The 24,194-nt window shown below is 32.3% G+C and overlaps 7 protein-coding genes across 7 annotated transcripts; all 7 read right to left on the minus strand.

The window, feature by feature from the left end:
- Positions 1-3,063: 3,063 nt before the first annotated feature.
- On the minus strand, positions 3,064-3,318 carry MONOS_14827 (uncharacterized protein; the record flags this gene model as incomplete). The annotated part of the gene is made up of 1 exon (XM_067867661.1): positions 3,064-3,318. One exon carries the CDS (start codon positions 3,316-3,318, stop codon positions 3,064-3,066), a length of 255 nt encoding a protein of 84 aa, XP_067720193.1.
- Positions 3,319-4,036: 718 nt separating this feature from the next.
- Positions 4,037-5,251, minus strand: MONOS_14826 (uncharacterized protein; the record flags this gene model as incomplete). Its single annotated transcript, XM_067867660.1, has 2 exons — positions 4,037-4,698; positions 4,951-5,251. 2 exons carry the CDS (start codon positions 5,249-5,251, stop codon positions 4,037-4,039), a joined length of 963 nt encoding a protein of 320 aa, XP_067720194.1.
- Positions 5,252-6,798: 1,547 nt separating this feature from the next.
- On the minus strand, positions 6,799-7,215 carry MONOS_14825 (uncharacterized protein; the record flags this gene model as incomplete). The annotated part of the gene is made up of 1 exon (XM_067867659.1): positions 6,799-7,215. One exon carries the CDS (start codon positions 7,213-7,215, stop codon positions 6,799-6,801), a length of 417 nt encoding a protein of 138 aa, XP_067720195.1.
- Positions 7,216-7,712: 497 nt separating this feature from the next.
- Positions 7,713-8,044, minus strand: MONOS_18227 (uncharacterized protein; the record flags this gene model as incomplete). The annotated part of the gene is made up of 3 exons (XM_067871226.1): positions 7,713-7,731; positions 7,799-7,954; positions 8,007-8,044. 3 exons carry the CDS (start codon positions 8,042-8,044, stop codon positions 7,713-7,715), a joined length of 213 nt encoding a protein of 70 aa, XP_067720196.1.
- A 4,920-nt stretch (positions 8,045-12,964) lies between these two features.
- On the minus strand, positions 12,965-13,979 carry MONOS_18228 (uncharacterized protein; the record flags this gene model as incomplete). Its single annotated transcript, XM_067871227.1, has 4 exons — positions 12,965-12,992; positions 13,204-13,292; positions 13,350-13,846; positions 13,910-13,979. The coding sequence occupies 4 exons, from the start codon at positions 13,977-13,979 to the stop codon at positions 12,965-12,967; spliced, it is 684 nt and encodes a 227-aa protein (XP_067720197.1).
- Positions 13,980-16,786: 2,807 nt separating this feature from the next.
- On the minus strand, positions 16,787-18,699 carry MONOS_14824 (uncharacterized protein). The gene is made up of 4 exons (XM_067867658.1): positions 18,590-18,699; positions 18,450-18,477; positions 17,897-18,390; positions 16,787-17,836 (listed from the first exon to the last, which is right to left on the minus strand). The coding sequence occupies exons 3-4, from the start codon at positions 18,329-18,331 to the stop codon at positions 16,970-16,972; spliced, it is 1,302 nt and encodes a 433-aa protein (XP_067720198.1). The 5' UTR covers positions 18,332-18,390; positions 18,450-18,477; positions 18,590-18,699; the 3' UTR covers positions 16,787-16,969.
- A 2,141-nt stretch (positions 18,700-20,840) lies between these two features.
- On the minus strand, positions 20,841-21,160 carry MONOS_11944 (uncharacterized protein; the record flags this gene model as incomplete). Its single annotated transcript, XM_067864522.1, has 2 exons — positions 20,841-21,094; positions 21,155-21,160. The coding sequence occupies 2 exons, from the start codon at positions 21,158-21,160 to the stop codon at positions 20,894-20,896; spliced, it is 207 nt and encodes a 68-aa protein (XP_067720199.1). The 3' UTR covers positions 20,841-20,893.
- Between the last annotated feature and the right edge of the window lie 3,034 nt (positions 21,161-24,194).

Raw genomic sequence — 24,194 nt, forward strand, 5'->3', positions numbered from 1 at the left:
TGTTTATTTAATGATTATTATTCAGCGTTTGTAAAATCTCGATCCAAACTTTTTTTCAAATTTTTCAAATGATCTTTTACAAAAAAAAATGAATGGAGCAATTCGTACACCATTTATTATTCGATTTTGGGAAACTAATTATTCAATATTGTTTAACTTTTTATTCATAATTTAAAACTTATTGTTCAAAATTGGTCAACTTATTATCCAAAATTAATATAATTGAGTATTTTTTATTTAAAAATTTTTTGTTAAACATTGGTTTTTGGTTGAGTGTCGAAAAGTGATTAAAATATCATATTCAATCAACATTCAAAATACAGATGAGAAATTGAACCCCGATTTTTATTATTCGTGAATAAACATGAAAATTTTGGATTTTTCAGAAAAAAATCATCACCATGGAAATTCGATAATTTTCAAATAATTTCACCTCACATTGTTCGATTACACATTATTCAATCATACTATATTATTTGCATCGTTTCAAGATGATGAAAAAAATAGTATTCAATTGAATAAACTTTTAAATGCACTTTCAGGATTCTTCATTTGGATTTTGTTGATCTTTTGCACATGTGTGTGATTATTAATTTCGAAATCGTATTTTTTCATTCAAAAATTTTCGGTTCAAGAATTTCCTTTGAACATAAATTCATGATCAATGAAGAGTGAAAAGATTCAATAAAGACATTTGAATATTGATTTCAGCTGATTTGCTTTATCTCAAAACAGTTATGATAAATATAGCATTTTAATTCAAAAGCTCTTTTCAATGACATGCAAATTTTGTTAAATCGGCAACCATAAAAAAATTGTGATTTCAAAAATTGTTACCCATATCAAAAAATTTTTTTAATAAAAAATACTGAATTTTATTAACTTCGAATAAGAAGTTTATTAATTTTGAATAATAAGTTTATTAATTTCGAATAATTAGTTTTTTAATTTCGAATAATTAGTTGACCAATATTGAATAATCAGTTTGTTGATTTTGAATAATAAACGGTGTATCATCACAAAGGAAAACACTTTAATTAGATTCATTCAAAAGATTTGAACAAAACTCAACGGCATAAGCATATAATAAGCATTCCAAATATTTTTTGATTATTTCAACCATTTTCAAAATTAATAACATGGGCTATTTTTTTTTTTTTTTTTTTTTTTTTTTTTTGATATGGGACAGAATTCTATAATTTGGGTGATTTTTTTTGATATCATGAAAAAAGATCAAAAATTGAAAAAATAAATTCTATTGTGGTATTTATTGATCATAGAGTTAATTGGTTATTCATGAGTATTTAGCTTTTATATCTGTTTTATATACTTGTTTTATTTATTAATATGAAAAAAGCATACCTTTTTTATGTTTTTGGTGAAAAAGATTTATTGATCAAGTTCATTTTAAAAAGAGTAAAAAATTGAAAAATCTATCTTTAAAAGGTTAACAGAAATTTCATAATTGGTAAAACAAAATATTGCAAAGAAAAAGTTTACAAAGAAGAATATAAATGAAAAAAAAGAAAACAAAATAATTGAAACCAATTTATAAATAATAGTTATTTCTCTTTTTTCTTTTCGTCTTTGAACAGCTAACAAATTTCCTTTCCTTTTATTCGTTTCATCGAATTCATCCAACGTAAACAGAAGTAGCGGATAATTTGAATAAGCAGAGCTCAACAGCTCGCTCCTCCTCATCGCCCAGAACAAAATCGTTTCTAACAATGGAATTGATGCTGATACATGTGGCAGACCCCAACAGACCCCATGCGCCACCATCGAGTATGCCCTCAACGGCTTCATTTCCCTCCTCCAAGACGCCTCTCTCACCCTCCTCACATCAACATTTGTTCCAACTCAAACACTCACCTTCAGCGTGGTTGATACATAAATCACAGGAAATAATGAACTTTTTCTTGCATTCTTTCCTTTCCTTCATTTTCCAATTTTCACCATTTTCCATATCATGGAAAAATTCATAAGCTTTCACATCACTTTCAACTGAAGAAAATATCATCACTTATTTTATCAAAATCCTTGACATCAGCTCACATAGAAATATTTCTTCGTCATTACCTCATCTAATTTTTCTTCTCCATCAACAACAAATTAAGCTCATGAAAAAAGATTCATTGCCGTCGTATCTTCAAAAGAAATATATTCATACATATCTAGTAATTTTCTTCAGTTTATATTTTCTTCACCTTTCCGATTTCAACTTGCTTGTATCCAATTAGTACCAGAATCTCATATGACTTCCCTTCAAATAACCCTTTTCTTCTAAATTGCTTTCTCTCTTTGTTTCATCTTCGATGATTCATTAAAAGTGTATCACATTGAGAAATCTCTCGATGATCATCCACATAATCGTTCGTTCCAAATAACATTTTCTGCCCTGCTCCTTTTGTTTTCTGTGAATTCTTTCAATCTTAAAACGAAAAGGTCAGAATAGATTTTCTTTCCGATTGCATTCCTGATAATCGGCTAATCTTGATTTGAAATTGAATCTCTTCCTTTGATATATAATTTATCCAGACATTCTATGCTAGAATAAAAAATCCTTTTTGTGCTTCCGAAAAGTAATAAAAGATGAGGCCCGACTCCGAATTCGAGGGGAGTTGAGTGAAAGAAATGGAGACGAAGATAGAGCAGGAAGTGAGAGTGGAGAAAGTGAGCCAGGAGAAGCAAAATTAGCAGAAGATGGATGTACAGCTTGAGACAAGATGGAAGGAGAAGATTGCGGTTGGATGTTCATAAACAAAAACGAATTTACAAGTGAAGAAGTACAATGAGAAAGAGGATGAAGAGGATTTTTTGTATTTGTTACAAAATCATCAGATGAATCAGTTGGCACAGCCAAATTGAGTGCAGAATATTTCTTCATCAAATCCATCTCCATCGAATTCTGCAAAGCGGAGAAAGATACCAATTTTGAGAACGATAGCTCATCTCTTCTCCCAGGCACGCTGTTCTGACTGAATATTCTAATCCCTTTCTCCTTCTGAAACAGCAGAAGCGATCCTTTCCCTGCTCCTTCACTTCCCTTTCTGTGCGTCACTTCTACTTCCTCTTTGTACGGCCACCAGCCCCTGAGCTTATGCCCCCCCAGTCTTCATCATCGAATTCTTCTTCTCTTCTTCGGAACACTGTCAGAATCTCCCGCAGCTTCTTCTCTCGAATGTCGTCTTCTTCGTCTTCATCTATTCCAGTCAAATTGCAAACTTCTGCTTTCTTCTTTTCCTTCTTATTATTTTTAGGTTTTGATATGCGTTTTATTTTCTTTGCTTTTGAAGCAGCTTCTTTGGGGTTGTTCATTGAATCCTCCAAAATCACTTCTTTTCCTCATCTTTTCCATCATCTTCATTTCCTTCAACTTCTTCCTTGTTTTCATTTCCATTCAAAGAATTGTCAACTTTTTTCTCTTCTTTTCCGTCTTCTTTGCCATCTCCCTTACTTTTTGCAGCATTTTCATTAATTCCTGGTCTTTTTATCGACTCGTCAATCGGTGCAGGAGAAAGCAGCAGGTTTGGTCTGTCAACAAAAACACCTCATTCACAACAGAATCTCGTTGAAGCTCAAACGCCTGGTAATACCTTCGCATCAGCCGAAGCAGTTTTTATCTCTGTTTGTGTCTTTTCTCTCTTCGCTCTTCTTCATGGCTGAAGATGGAGCTGTCTGAAAGGCATTCACTTTCTTCATTTTTCTTTATTTCCTTCAAAGAATCTCTTCTAATCAATGAGAAACTCTCGTTTTCTTCTGCTTTCACTTTATTTTCTTTTTCATCATCATTGTTATTTCCTTCATAAACAGGCTTTAATGCCTTTCTCAACTTAATTTGTTCTCTTGTTCTTTTTTCCTCTCTTCTCTCGTTCCTTGCTTCTCTCTCTCTTTCCTTCGCTCTCTCTCTTTCTCTCTTCCTCTTCTCCAGATTCTTCGCATACCGCTCCACCATCCGAAACTCTACAAACAGCTGTATCGCATCAAACACGTCGGGAGGTAGAACAAAATATTGTCTTTTCCTTCTTCCACTGAACTACTGCCTCATCCTCCTCATCTGCTGCTCTTCTCCTGTCTGAAATCTGTTTCTAGAAGAGCGAAGCAACGAGGAGGAAGAAGAATAAGAAGCGCGTGATGAGATTGATGCTGAATCCATTTGTGCACAGCGGTTGAAATAGCATCTGAGGAAGAGAGGATGCGTTGCTCTTATGCATCGCGCCATGGCAATCTCAGAACGATGAGGTGGTTTGGGGTGGAGAGAAAGGTCAGTTGCTGCAGTAACAGAAGAAGAAGAGGAGGAGGAGGAAGAGGAAGAAGATGAAGGAGAGGGTGAAGGAGATGACTGAGGAAGAGAAAGAAAAGATTCATTCGTCAATGAAGAAGGAGATGTTCCTGTTCCTGTGCTTTTGCCAGCAGTTGAATAAGTCAAAAATGTTTGTGTTGAATTTTGATTGCTTTTTCTCTGTCTTTGTCTTCGAGGCACATAAGACGGATTCTGAAGAGTTGCTTCTTGTGGCGGAAGGATCACAGGAAGCGGCAGACGCGGCGCATGTTTTCTTTTGAAGTCTTCGATGATATCATCAATTTCCGCATTTTCAGCTCTTTCTTGTGATGAATTCTCTTCTGACTGTTCGGATGAAGAGGAAGATGAAGATGAATCGTTTTCTATGTTTTCTTTCTTGTATAATTTGACTGAGACTGTTTTTGATGAAGAACAAGAAGAACAAGAACACTCACCACAAGTTGAGAAAACAGATTCTGTTTCATTTGTTCCTTCTTTTCTATCTTCTCCATTTTAATTCCGTTTTTCTTTTTCATCTCTCTTTTCCCTCTTTTCAGAAGCATTCATATGATGATTATGATGATGATTTCTGTATTGATGTCAATGATAATGCTTATTTCTGTGACTATGCCTGTTCTGTTTCATTTATCTGTTTCTATCTCAAAAACATTCGCCCACCGGAAACACGTCTTCTTCTGTCAAATCGTCTGTCATTGGAACAATCTGCAACCAAACGCCGAAGGCTCTAGTGTTTGCTGATTGGAGCCGAGAAGTGGTGGATGCTATTGATTGATGAAAGAGCAGCTTCAGAACAGAATTTGGTGTAGAAGAAGAGGCTGAAGAAGAAAATGATGATGTTTCATCTGCATTGCTCCGCAGATATCTCTTTGTATTCATCTTCAGTCTTTTCAATTTCTCTTCCTTCTTTCTCACTTTTTCTCTCTCCTTCTCTCTCTCATTCTCTAACATTATCTTTCGTTATCCAACCGCCAAGTTATTAATGAATGTCTCATATGTGAACAATAATTTCTTCAACTCATCATCCGTCGCTGCTGAAAGTAATAGAAGAAAAATGTTGCAAAAGACTCCATTTTACTGTTTGTTGTATTTTTGTTTATAAATTCCTGCACTTGAAATGTCCAGCAGCGTTGGAACAAAGTTTGAAAAGGCAGAAAGAGACAACTTTATTTATTTAGGAGCAAGAAACAGACGTGAAAGTGACTTATTGCGATGAACAGAATTGAGCTATCTGTTCATTGATTTCCCTTCAGCAGGAGGAGGACATCAAAGAAGAAGAAGATCGCCGTGATGAACTTGAAGACGTGGAAGATATATCAGACTGTGTTCAGTGTGAACATGTGGCAGTTTTGGTAATTCGTGTGATGTTTTAAAAAAAAGTGTCTCCACTATTGAAGATGTCAGATGCAAGAGATTCTTTCAAGTGGAAGTTCGTGTCAAGAAGAGATTCCAATTGGAGCTGTAGAGAGGCGAAGGTGAAGGAAATCTGGAGGGTCAGGGAGAAAAAATATTTTATGACGATAATAGGAGGTGGAGGAAAAAGAGATTTCTTTTGAAAGAAACATGAAAGGATGTTTGCTTTGGATGAAATGCGTTTGACTGTCTCGAATAAGGTGGAGGGGAAGCTATCTGTGGATAGCTGATCTGAGAAAGAAGAAGAAGAAGAAGAAGAAGGCGATGGGGATGAAGAGAAGAAATGTTTAGTGGTCTGTGAGAAGAGGAAGTCTGGTTTCATGTGGAATGAACAGTCAGCTGCAACACAGTGACAATAGAAGAAGCCAAATGCGCAGAAGAGGGTTCCCGGTTCATTCTTTTTTATCAGCTCTGTTTCCAACGACGACAGAAACTCTGAGAAGCTATCCTGGAAGAGATCCGCAGCCCATGCTTCGCGATCGAAACTGATTGAAACAATAACATGAAAAATGATGATTCATATGTTTTTGTATCAATTGATTGAACAAATCAAAATAAGAATCAGAAAAAGGAAAAAAAAAGAAAAACTTGAGATTTGACTCAAACAATGACAAAAATAATAGAAAAATATGATAAACCTTATTAAATGAGGAAACGCACTTTTATCTCTTCTTGATCAGAACATATTGGCAATTGTTTGTGTGAGTCCAAACAGACTGGAAAGATAAGGCGTTTCAATGATTTCTCTGCCGAAGTTATTCAGTGAGCGATGCGCTGCAGATTGTCAAAGCACACATTCATCAAATGGCCGTTGCTGTCAACACACATGAAAAAGAGGAAGTTCATAATGAATAATGAAAAAAAAGCTCAAAAAATAGCAAAAATGAAAAAAATACATTTAAAAATAAATACACAAAAATTATTTGGTACGATAAAAAGAAAATTTTAAACACACACCACATTGCTTCAAATCTTCACCATTGCAGAAGTCGATCTGTTTGGAGTTCTTTTCTTTTCATTAACCAAGCTCAATATTTTTGAAGCCTTCTTCTTCTTCTTCCTCTTCCTCCTCTTTGAAAATCTTGTTATTCTTGTACAAAATTAACCAACTTGCACCAAAGACAGAAGTATTCTTCAACCAGTCTTCCAAAGATTTCTGCACTGGGCGCATCCAACTTCTCCTCTTCTCCAAACTTCTCATGTGATATAAACAGTGTCTTCTTTTCCTTCGCAATCACAATCCCCTTCAACCTGTTGTTCTTCTTCCACAGCGTATCTGCCCCATTCGACACAAACAGAGACAAATCCAATACAGACAGATTTATCCTGCTGATGTTTCCATTGCCTCCTCCTCCTCCTCTTCCTCTTCCTCTTCCTCTTCTTCTTCTTCTTCCTCTTCCTCTTCCTCTTCCTCTTCCTCTTCCTCTTCCTCTTCCTCTTCCTCTTCCTCTTCCTCTTCCCTCTTCGCAACTATCATCCGATTCATCTTCCTGCATCAACATCTCCACTCTGTTTAACATTACTTTCCTCCATTTCACATACAATCCAAGCGATTCCCTGAGTTATTTTTCGATTTTTTTGAAGGAATGCAACTTAACAGACACTTTGAAAAAAGCAGATATTGCAAAAAGACTAAAAATAAATAAAAATAAATAAAAATGAAAAAAGAAAAGAAAAGAAAAGAAAAGAAAAGAAAAGAAAAGAAAAGAAAAGAAAAGAAAAGAAAAGAAAAGAAAAGAAAAGAAAAGAAAAGAAAAGAAAAGAAAAGAAAAGAAATAAGCAAGAGAAGTATGGATGCCTTCACAAATAACTGCAGGCAGATGTGGTCAGAATCGGTGAGAATCATGAGACAGAATCTGCCTTCAAGTGATAAGTTTTTAAAGTTAGCAAAATAAATCGATAAAAATTTTAGGAAAATTAAGAAAAAAAGAGATAGAATAGAAAGAGAAAATATGTAATTATCATTGTCGAAAAAGTTTGAATGATTTTTTTAAATATTTTAAATGATCTCCTTTTTTCTTAAATAAATAAAAAATATTACAAATGTTGCATTAAATTGGATTACACACCTTAATTTAATCAAACATTTCTATCGTAGCCTGTTCTGTCCTGTCAGATTCGCTTTGTTGTCTCTTGTGCTGTTTCTGTATTTGTCTTGAAATCCACGATGAAATCAGCGAAACAATGAAAATCAGCAAATCAACCCAAAATGATGCATTTTCCAGAAAACGTTGCAAGTGACTTTACAGATAAATGCACTTAAAGCGGATTCACCATAAAACGAATAACATACTTGAACGCACTCAATATTCCGCATGTGCTTGGTTTCATATATTTCATTAATCTTCTTTTGCCTTCTCGAATTTTTTCATCTTCGCTCAGCTTCAAAGCCTTTTGGAATAGAATCTCTTTCAATGCTCATCTAACAATGCTGTCCATTGTTGCCTTGATAAGATCTCTTATGCGTTCAATTATCATGCGCCCAATCATCAAAAAACTGCGAATTGTTGAAAACTTGATTCACTTCATCAATCTTCCTTCAGCCTGGACGGCCAACTCAAGTCACGAACAAATAATAAAATCATCCTGATATCTCAAAACTTTTCCCAACACATTAAATTTGAAACATTCCCGGAAACAAGCAAACACTCTCAAATAACAGAAAAAATCATCTCAATGAAGGAAAGCTTCCAGATAACTCTAAATGCGAGTGCTAAAATTGAAATACAAATGTGTTTTAATTTAAAGGATCAATGAAGTTCATGCATGATTAATGAACAAACTGTTGCCTTTTTGTCTTCTTTTTGTTTTGTTCTTTAAAACAATTTGTTGCCCCTCTTCATGTGGCTAACAATATTAAAATAGATATTATTTTCATATTCAATGCTAAACATGTTTGATATTTTTCAATTCGTTCAAAATCTCATTCAAAATTCAATCCAGATCCTTGGAATAAATTATTATTAACTTGATCAGAAAGAAATAAAACTCTTTCTTGCTTGCTTAAAATAACCTGTACCATTGGCTTCTTAGTTATTTCTTTTTTAGCGTTTATTTTTACTAAGCAAAGAAATTGAGTTTGACAATCATATTTTAATTTTGTCAATTATCAAAAATGTTTTTCTGTTTTTCATTTGAAATTTTGTTGTGAATTGATCTTTTCTAATTATAGACAGAATGGAAATGTGTGATGAAGACAAATCCAATGACAATGTTCAAGGACCATCTCTTGAAGATAAATTTTCAAGTTTGTACATTTTTCTATTATTTGAGTGTTCAGCGCTTTCCGTCAAAAATAAATTTATTGAAGAATTATTTTCTGAACTGGAAGAATGTAATGAAGATGAACAGAGAAATAAAATTGGAGAAATGAATGAAATAGTTGATGGAATGAACGAAGAAGAATGTAAATCCGTTCTCGCCACAGAATTGTACAACAAAACAGACAAAATGATTGAAGAAAAGAAAATGTCAATGGAAAAATTATTGTTGTTATTGAAGCGCATTGGATATTATATAGTTCTTTTGGAGTGGCCGAGTTATAGCTTTGAAAGTTCTTTGCTGAACGAAAGATTTAAGAAAATGCCTGTTGATGAGGAAAAGATGAAAAAAGAGAAATGAACGAAAAGGCTATTGTTGGTCTTTGAGAATGCTATGCTGCACTAAATGGAAACATCTCACCTAAATTGCTTTCAATCTTTGTTCATCATCTTCTGAAAGCTGCATCGAGGAAAGAGGTAAATAAGGAGACTCAAAAAGAAGTGGAAATGGATTTGTTGACTTTGAGTTACATTAGCCAATTTATTGTATGAAGATTTCTATTTCATTTTTGGTGTTGTTGTAATTTTTCTTGTTTCTCAGAAGATTTTAAGGCAAAGACAGTATTTGAAGAAAATGATAAAAATCATTGAATATCATCAGGAGCGTCACAATCTTACCCGACTTGCCTATCAGTCAGCGTGGCGGTTTTTAATATACAGATTCTTCAATGATGATAGCTTGGAAGAAGTTATTGCGAATGAGCTGCATTTTGGAAGAGAAGCAGCAAGAGAACTGGAAGAGCTAACAAGAAATGTAAATTGGAAGAAGAAAGAAGGAAAGGAAATGAACAAAGAAGAAGCGAAAGAAAAGCTAACATTGAAGAGATGGCTCGAAACGTTCTCGATTTATTTTCACTGTTGTCGATTGTGGAATAAAGAATATGGCGGGATATTTGGCATCATTGTGAAAGTGTTTCGAGCAGCAAGAGAAAGCAAAATAGAAATATGCTTCTGGTGCATTTATTCCTTTAGAAAAGCAGCAAAAAATAGAAATGTGAAAGTTGATGACTTGTTAAAAGGAGAAGCTGTTGATACTGTTTTGAAGGAAATGCAGCAACCAACGTTGAATAAAGATATAATGAATGATTGCTTGAAATTCCTTGCGAATGTTTCAAGGAAATTAAAACAAAAGAATAAAGATGAAATGGAAGAAGAGGAAAGAAAGGGAACGAAAAGGATGGTTTTAGAAAAGCTAGAAGAAGAAGGATATGAAGATATCTTAACAAGTTTTCAAGAAATGTTTCGTTACTTTTTTGTTAATAACACCTTATTTAAATATCTTTGAATGTTACGAATTATTTTGTGAATGCTTGGTGAAATAAAATGAAGTGAATTTTGTAACTCAAATTTTATCTTTTTCTTTTTTCATCATTTCGCAAAATGGAAAAAAAAAATCAACTGAAGAATTTTTTTTTGTTCTTTTATTTCCTTTTTCAAAAAAGAAAAAGAAAAGATATAGATTAAGATCAAGAAATAGGAAGAAAATGAAGATTATGAAAGGAAAAAAACGAAAAGAATGGAAGCAAAATGGAAAGAGCTTGAAAAGATGAAAAAAAAGGGATTTGAAGGCGATAGTCAATAAGATTGACACCAAATAATCTCCATGATTTTTATTTTCATTGTAATAATAAAAACAAATAGTGAATGCTACAAAAATTTTGAACAATAGAAAAGTGATATTGAGGTTTGAAGTGGAAAAAAAAAGGAGAAATAAAAATAACTGTTTTAATGATATATTCCTTGTCTTTTTCATTAACATGATCGATATCAGAAGATCTGTCAGATGATATTTCTTCTGTTGCTGTTAAAGAAGAATCATCATCTCCATTGGATTTTTTGGATTTTTCGTCGCTATATTCGATCGGAGTTCCCATTTATATATTTTCACTTTCCTTATTAAAAACCATGCTTTCCACAAATTCTGAAAATTCCATTGATTTTCTATTTGTTGGTTGAAATTCTCCTATTATATCGTCTGTTTATCTCTTTTGAATTCCACACCAAGTGAGAAATATCCGAAATTCACTCCAAACAGCTTCAATTGTATTCGTGCACAAACCTTTTTCAGTTTTGTGTCTTCATTTATGGCATTCGGTGTGATGATCGAATCCTTATGGTTTTAATGATGCATAAGCCTTCCATTCTTCGCATTGAATTGCAGAACCTGGAGTTATATTTGTAATTATAAATGGTAATAATTGTTCTTTTTTTCTGTTCTTAACTCTGACAATAATGAAATTTCCTTGGCCTCCAGCTGTTTTCATTTCTTCAACATCGATAAACCAAAAATGCTTTTTTCTTCTTCCGCGATGATATTTTTTTCGTCTAATCCGCATTTCATTTATTTCTACGATCTGTCCAACTTTTCCCACCTGTTCAAAATTTTGACATAGGTTTGTAACTCGAACTTGTCGTGATAAATTCTTGTAATATGAGATTGTATCCTTATTAACATTAAGTAACATACAAATATGCTTGTTTTTTAATCGAATGAATATGAAGAGCAGCAAAAGCAATGTTATTAAAATTCTCAATCTGGAATTTTTCATATGTGTATCTGCGAACATGGTTTTTCTGGATTTGCAATTAGGACACGTTAAAAATTCTGTCTTGAACAGAATCCTTTGTAAAATACATTATTGATCAGCACTTCTCACACTCCTTATTTTTGTCTGATAATACAGACATTATTAACCAATCCCAGTAAATTTCCTCATTTTGAAACATTGAAAAAAAGGATGAGACCTCCCTTTTTTCCTCCATTTTTCAATTGTTTTTAATGATAAGTAACACTTTAACTGAAAGTTTTTTTCTGTTAATTTTTGATAATAAAAATAGAAATAAATCCCAGTTTTTCACGTTGTGACATTGTTCATAATCATAATATATTTCATTCGATGCAACAATAATGCGAATTTAACGATTTTATCGGATGTCGATCTGATCGACTATTACAGATTCGATGAGTGCACAATCTTGTTGTTCCGTTGAATTTGAAACATGTGCTTGCAGATTTATATTCGATGGAGAATAATAAAGATTGTTTTATGGTGTTTTGGAAATCTGTATTCTTTCATTCTCTCCATCTTTTTGGGTTTTTTTTCAACTTTTTATACAGAAAACTCATTTGTTCTGGAAATAAAAGAATTCGAATGTGTAAAATTAGATGAAAGTGTTTTTTCAAAAAATACCAAGACTTTTCAAGAAAAATGAACATTTGTTTAAAAGAAAATAATTGAAAATAAGAAATTTAGGAAATCAACAGGAAAAAAATAAAATTTTTAGAATTTTTCTTTTCGCTTCAAAAAAAAAAAAAAAAAAAAAAAAAAAAAAAAAAAAAAAAAAAAAAAAAAAAAAAAAAAAAAAAAAAACTCTTTCAATTACAAATATCTCTGCTTTCAAATCTGAAATTGTCATTTCGAAAAAATAAGGGATTAGGAAAACAGGTTAGTTATTTCACAGCTCTACTGATTTTTGAGTTACAAAGTGAAGTGCATCTGATTTCTTCAGATATTCACATAATAATCTGAAATATTTTTTGATATATTTCGAAGATATTTGCAAAAAATTGAAATGAATTCATAATGGCTCGCAATGGTATCTTCATATCCTTCTTCTTCCATCTTATCAAATATCTTTCTTTTTATTTCTTTTATTTTTTTCCTTTCGGCTTCGTTAACCTCCTTTTTTTTCAATCTTCTTGAAATACTGAAAAAGAAATAATAACAATTCCTTGTCAAATGATTAAAAGTTGTTGCCTGCTGAATCTTCTCCAAAACAGCACCAATAGCCCCGTTTTTCAACAAACCATCAATTTTCACTGTTTTGTTTTTCGCTGCTTCTCTTAACGAACAAAGACATGGCAATTGAATTTCTATGTAATTATCTCTTGTTGCTCGAAGCACTTTCACAATGCCATCAATAAGCTTAATTAATTCTTCATTCCATGACCTGCATGACTGAAAAAAATGATAAAATACATGGATCCATCTCCTGATTATTATCACTTCTGCTTTTCCATTCTCTTCTTTTTTTCTTTTCCAATCCACATTTCTTGTTAGCACTTCCAGTTCTTTTGTTGACTCTCTTCCAAAATGCAGTTCATTCACAATATCATCTTCCAAGCTTTTATCATTGTCCAATCTGTAAATCAAAAAACCCCAAGCAGACTGATATACAAGTTGTGTCAGATTTCTGTGTTCTTGATGGTGTTGGATAATCTCTTTGATCTCATTAAAATACAGCTCTTTTTCTATTTTCTAATAAAAATTTGAAAAATATCAATAACATCAAAAACAAAACAGAAATGCTCAAACGTGAAACGTGTCAATGCGTCTCAAAGCCAGCAAAGCCATTTCAACTTCTTTTTGCGATTCCTCGTTTTCCTCGTTCCTCAATGCAACTTTCAGAAGGCAAGGAACGCAAATTGAAAGTAATTTCGAAGAAATTCCTTCGTTAATCAAAAGACAGCATTCGCAAAGATCTGCCAGTAGCTTTTCGTTTTTTCCTTCTGTCTTCTTCTCATTTTCATCTGCAATCATCTGCTCGAATCTTATGCACAACGACGAATTCACAAAATTATTAATCCAAATACTTTTTGATATTTTGTAATGTCCAATATGCTTCAGCAACAACAATGCATTTTCCATTGACATTATCTTTTCTTCAATCATTTTGTCTGTTTTGTCGAACAAACTTTTTGTTAAAACAAAATTGAACATTTCGAAATTCATTTCCTCCACAAGTCCGTTCATTTCTTCGATTTTATGTTTCTGCTCACGTTCATTGCAATGCTCCAACTGATCAAACAATTCTTCAATAAATTTATTTATGATGGAAAGCGCTGAACACTCAAATAATAGAAAAATGTACAAACTTGAAAATTTATCTTCAAGAGATGGTCCTTGAACATTGTCATTGGATTTGTCTTCATCACACATTTCCATTCTGTCTATAATTAGAAAAGATCAATTCACAACAAAATTTCAAATGAAAAACAGAAAAACAAACAGAAAAACAAACATTGTTGATAATTGACAATATCAAAATATAATTGTCAAACTCAATTCCTTTGTTTAGTATAAATCTGTGTGTTAAAAAAGAAATCACAAAAAAGCCAACGGTGCGGGCTATATTGAGTCAAATACGAAAGAGTTTTATTTCTTTCTGATCAAGTTAATAATAATTTATTCCAAGGATCTGGATTGAATTTTGAATGAGATTTTGAACGAATTGAAAAATATCAAACATGTTTAGCATTGAATATGAAAATAATATCTATTTTAATATTGTTAGCCACATGAAGAGGGGCAACAAATTGTTTTAAAGAACAAAACAAAAAGAAGACAAAAAAGCAACAGTTTGTTTTTAATCGTGTTTGTTCTTCAATATCCCTTCAAATTTATATTTGAACATTTATATTTCAATTTTTGAACTCACATTTTGTTTCATCTGGAAGCTTTACTTCATCGAAATGATTTTTTCTGTTATTTCAGAGTGTTTGCTGGTTTCACTGGTTGTTTCAAATTTAATGTGTTGATAATAATTATAAGATATCAGGATACTTTTGTTATTTGTTCCTTTCTTGAGTGGGTTGTTCAAGTTGAATGAAAAATGATGGAGGGAATGAAGCTTTCTTCAATTTGCAGTTTTTTGATGTTTGGGTGAATGATAATTGAATGCCTTTGGAGCAATATTAAAGCAACAATGGACAACATTGTCAATTGAGCATTGAAAGAGATTTTATTCCGGAAGGCTTTGAAGCTGAGCGAAGATGAAAAAATTCGAGAAGGCGAAGGGAGGTTAATTCAATATGCGGAACCAAACACATGCAGAATTTTGAGTACATTCAATCGTATCAATCATTTAATGGTGAATCCGCTTTAAGTATATTTATCTGTAAAGACGCTTTTTAAGTTTGGAAAATGATCATTTTTGGTTGTTTTGATGATTTTCATTGTTTTGCTGATTTGAGCGTGAATTTCGAGGCAAATGAGGAAACAATTCGAGCGATGCCAAAACAAATATGAAAGGACAGACAAAACAACAATTGAAGTGCTTGATGAAATTAAGGCGTGTAATCCAATTTATTGTTGCATTTGCAATGTTTTTTTTTTTTTTTGAAAAATTTGCATAAGAAAAAGAAAGAAAGAAAGAGATCATCAAAAATAAAAATAAGTGAAACATTTTTTGCAATGATAATTTCTAATTTTTTCCTTTCTGTTCTATCTCTTTTTTTCTTTCACTTTTAGTGTTGCACAGAAGTTCTTTTGACTTTTGCTAATAAAAAATAAATGGTTGGGAAGAAATGATAAAAGGCAGACTGCTTCAATCAGAAAGGCGAGAATGCGAGCATTTTTTTTTTTTGAAAAATGGTATTTCCTCATTTTGAACTTCATATTTTTCTTTTTATTTGTATTCTTTTCTTTGATAATTTTTTGGTAATTTTACGAATTTTTGAAACATATTTCACCCAAAAACGAATTCGTCTTGCAGATCCTTATCAATTCAGACTCAGCAACATGCAGTAACTTGTAAATGCGCTCACCCTCATCGTATTTGTTGGCCTGTGTTTTTTTTTGACGGCATCTGCTGTTGAATGTGTCTTTCTTGTTTCTTTCCATTAAAAATCGTTGAATCACTCAGGGCATCGCTTGGATGGCATTTGGATGAAGAAAAGTGACATTAAACTGAATGGAAAGGCTGTTTCAGTGAGGAGAGTTTGTTGACAGATGCGAAGGGGAAAGAAGGAGAAGAGAAAGATGAAAGGGAATGAAAGGGAGAAAGGGAAAGAAGTGAAAGAAGGGAAGAAAGGGAAGCAGAGGGAGAAGAGGGAGAAGAGGAAGGAAGGAAGGAAGGAAGATGAAGAAAGAAATTTAGAAATAAAACCATTAATTAAATAAATATATTAAATAAATAAATAAATAAATATGGTTACAGATATTCTTTTTCTTCATCTTCTCTCTATAATAATAAAAAAAACTCTTCTCTCTCTCTCTCTTCTTCTCTATTTTCTTCTTCATTTTCTTCTCTTCTTCTTTTTCTTCAATCTTTATCTTTATCTTCTTATTATTCAGAATTCTCAACTTTATTTCCATCATTTTTGTTTTCTTCTTCTTCTTTCAATTCAAGAAACATTTCTTATTTCATTCTTCGCAAAAAGTCCATCAACTCAAATGAACAATTCAATTTTGATTTTTATTTTGTTCTTCTATCTTTCTCTTTCTCTTTCTTTCTCAATCTTCAAGGGATGCATCAAAACTCCCATTAGAATTTCTTCCTCTTCTCTGATTTTCAAATTAAACAGTTTTTTATTGCCTTCAGAGCTGCAAACGGATTATTTTAACTTTTGGAAATGGAAATGTTGAAGAATGAATAAACAGGCAGATGAAAGCGTTTGGATTGAACGTTTCTCTTCACTTGAATCTGTATCAACATCGTTGTTTGCTGTTTTTGTTGTCTTTTCAACATTCACTGAGGGTTTCTGATATTCCTCGAAAGCAAAGGAAGCATTGATAAAACACAATTTTCTTTTTGCCAATGAAATGAAAAGAGGTTGCTTTTCTCAAAAGAATCAAAAGAATGAATGAAGAATTTGAAATAAAAAATGGTTGTGAACTCATTTTGGGAAGAACTTTTGTGAAAGAAGGAAGAAAATGGAGAAATTCATGTTTTTGGAGGGAAAAATATTCGATTTTTTTTTGTTGTTATTTCTTCACTTCATTTTGATGAATCTGGATAACAAATCACTTTAAGCAAACATATGAAAATTAATTTTTGTATCGTTTTGCGAAATGAATAAAAAAAGAGAAAGTGAAATTGTGAGTCAAGAAATGCTAGGCAACTCATTTCCTCAAATATGCGAAGAAATTTTGAGCTTTCTGAATTTTGTTCCATTCTTAACCTTCAAATATTTTTCTCAATTTTGAATAATTTCCTATGTTTTTTTGATGGGGGAATGAAAGTCTTTCCATGTTAAGGTTGAAAAAGAAATTTGGCGCGATTCGTTGTTTTTTTCATAAATGAAAGAATTTTGCCCCGTATCCACAAAATAATCAGAAAAAGAAAACGATGATCTATGAAAACACATTCCGAGAATAAAATTTTGTTTTTCATGAAAGCTTGTGATGGTATCTTCGTATCCTTCTTCTTCCATCTTTTCTAAAATCTCTTTTTTCGTTGCCTTTCTATTCACTTCTTCCATTTCGTTTTTCTTCTTTTCTTTCAATCGATTTGAAACATTCGTAAAGAACAACAAGCTTTCCTTTGCCATTTTGTCAACAATTGTTGGCCGCTGAATCTCCTCCAAAACGGCACTTATAGCCCCACTTCTCAATAAGTCTTCATCTCTCACAACCTTGTCTCCTGCTGCATGTATCAAGGAACAAACGCACTGACTGCGGATACCTCTGTGATTATCCCCTTTTGCTGCTCGATATACATAGGAAATTCCGCTGAAAAGCTCAACAAGTTCTTCATTGCGCAATTTGCATTTGAGAAAATAAAAATTCAATGTTTCGATCCACCTCGTCAATGTTAGCTTTTCTTTCGCTTCTTCTTTGTTCATTTCCTCTTCTTTTTTCTTCCAATCAATACATCTTGTGAGCTCTTCCAGTTCTCTTGCTGCCTCTCTTCCAAAATGAAGCTCATTCACAATCATATCTTTCAAAAAAATAGTGGTGTAAAATCTGTCTATAAAAAATAGCCAAGCAGATTGATAGGCAAGTTTTGTGAGATTTCTGTGTTTCTGTTGATGCTCGATGATTTCTGTTATTTCCTTCAAATACAGTTTTTGTTCGATATACTTATAATAAATAAAACAATTCAAAAACATATCAAAAATGTTAAAAAAATATGTTCATACCCAACGTCCTATATCGCTCAAAGCCAGCAAAGCCATTTCCACTTCTTTTTGCGATTCCTCGTTTTCCTCTTTCCTCAATGCTGCTTTCAGAAGGCAAGGCACGCAAACTGAAGGAAATTCCTCTAGAGTCACTCCATCCTTCAGAAAAGTAAAGCATTCACAGAGTTCAACCAAAAGCCATTCGTTCTTTCCTTCTTTTTTCTTTTCTTCTTCAAATATCATCTTTTCAATTCTTTTGTTCAACGAAGAATTTCTAAAATCTAAGATCCAAATGTTTTTCAGAACCTTCAAATATCCAGCATGCTTCAACAGCAAAATTGCATTCTCCATTGACATTTTCTTTTCTTCAATCATTTTGTCCATTTTTTTAAATAGCTCTGTCTTAAAAATGGATCTGAATTCTTCCTTATTCATTCCATCAATTTCTTCATTCATTTCTCCAATTTTCTGTTTCTGTTCATCTTCATTGCAATGCTCCAATTGATCAAGTAATTCTTCAAAAAAAAGAAAGAAATCCAATCAACAAGAATTCTGTGAAGCAATGATTGCACACTGTTGAACTTTTTCGTGTTGTCCGTTTCCTATATACAGATTTTTTTTTAAAAAAATTTAACAAAAATAAACAATGCCATTTTGATATTCACAATGAAAGTTCATTTGATTGGATAGAAGAAAACAGATGAAAAATTAAACCTCGCAAAAGATAAAAGAAATATATGCATTCAAACTGTTCCATCAAGCATTGACATTTTCGACTTGTAACTTCAAAGAAAAAGTACTGTAAATATATTGAAATCTTTTGTAATGGAATTTATGATCGAATGTGTTTCTTTGAATTAGAACATGATTTGCAAGATGAAAAATAGGAAGGATAGCATTTTCTGTTTAACTGGAAATATTATTTCATGTGATGGCTATTGACAATGGTAACAAGAGTTGATATTGAAATACCATTTGATAGTTTTTTGTAATTTGATGGTCAAGGATACAACAATCAAATTTTTGAATAAAATTTTCTGTTTGCATTCACCTTATATTTTTCTGTATATTGTGAAGATATTTCCATCCGTATCCTTTCCAAAGTCGTGATTCATTCAATTTGTATTTAAAATGGACGATTTATTCTATGCAGAGCAGAACAGCAAGGAAGCGAGACAAATGTTATTTTACAAATATATTAGAGCCTGAATGTATTTTGTTACGAATGTTTATGTTTCTTATCATGGACTCAACATGCGCGATGGATAGAAATGCGATGAAAAATGAAATTAAATGGAGCAGAAATCAACGGGGTCGAAAAATGTCCTAGACCAAAAAGGAAGAACAGTCAATCTCTATGAAAAGGGAGCACCTTTTGAAGATGGCGGGGACATTTTCAAAAAATTTTGTTGGGGTGATTGGGACAAATGACTGAAACAGGAGATTGGAGGCAGTTGGGACAGAGCAAGGCGCTTTTCTTGAGATGAGAAAGGCAAGACATTGATTTTATGGATTGAGGGGAGCGATGGAACAGCATTTGATTGATTGGCTTTTGAACCAAATATACGAGAAAAACAGTCAATTTTGCGAAATACAAGCAGCAGAGATAAATAAAATACAAAATGGACTTATATCATTCAACTTTTGTCATCAGCCTTATTTCATCGAAGCATTTTCCACAAGAGTAGAGAACGAGATTGTTTTGTTGAAGATATCATCCAACAACAACAACAACAGAAAAAAAAAAAAAAAAAAAAAAAAAAAAAAAAAATTGTTCATATGAATTTTCCATATTATCTCCGTCTTCAACAACGCCTTCATCATCATCTTCTTCTTCTTTCTCTTCATTGTCTTCTTCAACTTTTTCGTATATTTTTCTTCTTCTTAATTTTCATTTTTTTCTTCTCCTTCTTCTCCTTCTTCGCCTTCTTCTTCTTCCATATTTATTTCAAAAAAAATTCATCATCATCATCATTATCTTCTTCTTCTTCTTCTTCTTCTTCTTCTTCTTCTTCTTCTTTCTTTCTTTCTTTCTTTCTTTCTTTCTTTCTTTCTTTCTTTCTTTCTTTCTTTCTTTCTTTCTTTCTTCCTCTTCTTTTTCTACTTCTTCTTCTCCTAAAAAGAAGAAGAGCATTCCATCTTCACAGGAAAGAAGGAAGAAGTGGTTGAATATTCTTCATTCTTTCTTCCCTTTTAACTTCTCACAGGAGAGACACGAAGAAATATCTTGTCCTTTTGGCAATTAGCTGAAAAAAGAACCATACACATTCACATACATACACACACACACACACAACACCTCCTCCTCTTCCTCCTGTTCCTCCTGTTCTTCTTCTCTACTTCTGTCTTCTTCCTCTTTCTCTTCTTACTCCTCCCACGATGCTTCATTTGTCTTCCCTGACTTCTTCATTCAGTTTCTTTCACCCACATTAATCTTCTCTTCTCTTCTCTTCTTTTCTTTTCTTTTCGTTTCGTTTATTTTCTTTTCTCTTTCATTCCCTTTCATTCCCTTCCCTTCCCTTTCCCTTCATTCCCTTCCCTTCCCTTCCCTTCCTTTCCTTTCCTTTCCTTTCCTCTCTTCCTCTCTTCAGTCTTCTGCCATTTCTTCTCTCTCATAATTTCTGTGTTGCTTCCCTCTTTCTCCTCTGGATGTGCTGTTGGATCATATCTTTATGTGCTTTCTTCTTCTTCTTCTTTCAATTAAAATTCCTTTCTTCTTTGATTTATCCGGAAAAATTCCTCAATTCACAAAAGAAGGGTGAAAAAGGGAATTTTTTATTTTTTATTTAATTTTGATTTTATTTTATATTATTTTATTTTTTGAATAATTCTTCTTTTTCTTCAGTAAAATTTGTATTTTTGCAAAGAATTCAATCTTCTTCTTTCTTCTTTCTTCTTTCTTTTTTCTTCTTTCTTTTTTCTTTTTTCTTCTTTCTTTTTTCTTCTTTCTTTTTTCTTCTTCTCCTTCTTCTTCTTCTTCTTCGATAACTTCAAGCAATAATTCTTATTAAGGTTCACTCATATTTCTTTACCTTCTTCTCTTTCTTCTTCTCCTCTTAATATTTCTTTTTCCTCCTCCTCTTCTTCTTCTCCTCTTTTTCTTTCTCTTTCTCTTTCTTCTATTAATTCTTCATTAAATTCTTCTCCTTCTCCTTCTCCTTCTCCTCCTTCTCCATCTTCTTCTTCTTCTTCTTCTTCAAAGCCATCAAATCCTTCGCTCTTTCATCTTCATGAATCAAAATAAATTTAATAATTACTTCAATAAAAGAAACAGCAAACCTTCATTTCGAACTTTTACATCAATTTCTTTTTATTTTTATTTTTTTCCACTTGTCAAAGTTCGTTTTAATTTAAAAAAAATTCATTATTCCTGTTTTTGCAATAGATTCAGCAGCTGATTCGCTAATCTTCCCCTTCAAAAAAATTTATTGTCCATGAGACCTTAGATTTCCGATCCTTCAGAAAAAAAATTGAGTAATTTGTTTTCAGTTCAATTCGATTAATCAGTATTCTAAGCAGGTTATGTTTTGGGAAAAAAGAATTTCATCCAATCTCTTTTCCAAGTTGAATTTCCATGTTGAATTTTCACCTGGAAGCTGATAGCTTGATATTCAGCCCAAAAAATCAATAATTTTCCATTTATTTTATTTTTCGGACTCCGAGAACTGAAAAAGTGAAGGAAGAAAATATTTTCGCAATCAAAAGAAAAAAAACGCATATTCAAAAATATTACGATCTATAAAAAATTGTTGAATTTCCTTCAAAGATGTTTTCAAATAAAGATTAAAAAGGAAAATTGGACAATAAATGCCTCATTTCAACTGTCCCGTTCCACTACACAAAATTATATTGTCTGTTCTGCAGAAAAATATAAATTTACCAATCTCTCTTGAGCCAATTGTTTTTCAAGTCCAAAGAAAACAAAAAGATCATAATTTCCATTACAACATACAGAATCAGAAATTTTTCAATTTTTCTCATCAAAAAGCATTGTCAAAAATGCAAATGCAAATAAATTTGGTATAAAAGTATTTATTTCTATGATTAATTTTGGTTTTTATTATTCATCTGTTTCATTTCTCCAAATATATTCAAATACTTTATAAATGGCAAAATGACTTGTTTTCTGGTTGCAATGCATTTTTAAAAATACAGGTTAAGAGCGTCACTGAAAGGTTTACAGGTTTGCAATTGTCGTTGTATTTGAATTCATGTTGATGATGATTATGACATAAATTTTTTATAAAAGAATTGTTTGATAAACTTGAAGGTTGCAAAGACGAAGAACAAAAACAGTTAATCCTTGAAATGAATGGACTTATGGAAGAAATGAACGAAAACGAATTCATATCCGTTATTTCGATTGGAATGTTTGAAAAAATGCACAAAATGATTGAAGAAAGGAAAATATCATTGAAAGATTCCCTTTTGCTGCTGAAGCATGCTGGATATTTGAAGACCCTGAAAAACGTGTGGAGTAATGGTTTTTATAATTCTGAATTGAAAAGAAGATTTGTGAGGATGATTTTTGAAGAAGAAAAGAAAAAAAAAAAGAACGAATGGCTTTTGGCTGATCTTTGTGAATGCTATCTTTTATTGAGCCCCGAGGTTTCTTCGGAATTACTTTCAATTAGTGTGCCTTGCCTTCTGAAAGTTGCGTTGAAGAAAGAGGAAAACGAGGAGACTCGAAAGAATGTGGAAATGGCTTTGCTAGCCGTAAGCAACGCCGGATATTGGGTTTGAGTATTTCTGATATATTTTTGATATTTTTATTTATTTATTTATTTTTTTTGAAAGTCGGTCGAACAAAAACTGCATTTGAATGAAATCAAAGAAATTGTGCAATATCACCAGGAGCATCGCAACTTGACACGACTTGCCTATCAGTCTGCAATGCAATTTTTGATTCACAGATTGTTCTATGATATGAGCTTGGAAAGTGTTATTGTGAATGAGTTGCATTTTGTGAGAGAAGCAACAAGAGAATTAGAAGAGCTGGCAAGATGTGTGGATTGGAAGAAAAAAGAAGGAGAGAGAAAAAGAAAAGATATTAAAGAAGAGCTTGCTATTACAAGATGGCTGCAAATATTTGAGTTTTTCTTTCGCTTCTGCGGATTAAGGAATGAAGAATATATTGAGCTTTTTAGCCGCATTGTCCAGGTATATCGAGTAGCAAAGGATAATCGCAGAGAAATTTGTAAGAAATGCATTTATCTCCTTTTTGAAGTAGCAGGTAGCAAAGCTGTCAAAGTTGAAGACTTGCTGAAAGGCGGAGCAGTTGATGCTGTTTTGGAGGAGATACAGAGGCCAACAATGGACGATGAAATGGTTCATCATTTTTTAATATTTTTTGTGAATGCTTCAAGGCGATTGAAAGAAGAGGAAAGAAAGGCAACGAAAAGGATGGTTTTTGAAAAGATGGAAGAAGAAGGATACGAAGATGCCATCGCAAGCTTTCATGAAATGTTTTGTTTTCTTAATAATATATTTTTTGGTGATTTATCGTTGAACATTTCGGATTATTCTGTTAATGTTTGATAAATTGTTTGGAATTAATAACTCAAAAATTTCATTTTTTAATATTTTCATCGTTTCATTTTTCAACAAGAAATTGAGTTATTTTGCATTAGCCATTTTCCATGACTTCGAAATGAGACAAAACAATAAACAATAAAAAGGAAAAGAACACAGCCATGAAATGAGAAATATTCATTATTGGGTCAAAAAACTCTCATCTAGTTTCTTCAAAAGTTTTATAAGGGATGTTAGAATAGAAAAGATGTGAAGTTGCCATTGGTTCCAAAACCTGGTCCTTTCACAAAACCCGGAACTTCAAATGAAACTGAACAGTGAATGTTTTTTTTGATTTTTTGGAATTCACTTTTGTGGTTATCATTTGTTGAGCAATCAATGATATTAACTGTTGCATGTTTGTGTTCAAACGGTTTCAAAGCTGACGAAATGATTGTGAAACCTTCAAGTGATAAAGAAATTCTCAAAAATCACTTCTTTGCAAATAGTTAAATTTTTTTGAACAGAAATAAAGAAAAGGTGAGCAGATGATTAAACAAATGTTAAAAGAATTTTCATTTCACAATTCATTTTTCCCTTCTTGCATTTTCTTTTAAATAAAGTTGTTTTCACTTGTCCATTTCTTTTCGTGTGATAAAAAGAAATAGACACATGGCGCATAGAAAACATATTTTTCCCTTGTTGCTTTCAAATGTTTTTCATTTTTTCTGACTTTTATGATTGAGATTTCAAGTGCTTCTTTCACTGAAACTTTGTCATCTTGAAGAATATCCAACATTTGTTCATT

This window comes from Monocercomonoides exilis (genome assembly GCF_001643675.1).
Source record: "Monocercomonoides exilis strain PA203 chromosome Unknown scaffold55-566112, whole genome shotgun sequence".
NCBI lineage: Eukaryota > Preaxostyla > Oxymonadida > Polymastigidae > Monocercomonoides > Monocercomonoides exilis.

Bases quoted from the DNA above. Each gene is read 5' to 3' on its own strand.
- MONOS_14824 (XM_067867658.1), bottom strand. From the start codon at position 18,331: ATGAATGAAGAAATTGATGGAATGAATAAGGAAGAATTCAGATCCATT. The intron at 17,837-17,896 runs GTATGAACATAT...ATTTATTATAAG, and splicing joins TGAGCGATATAGGACGTTGG to TATATCGAACAAAAACTGTA.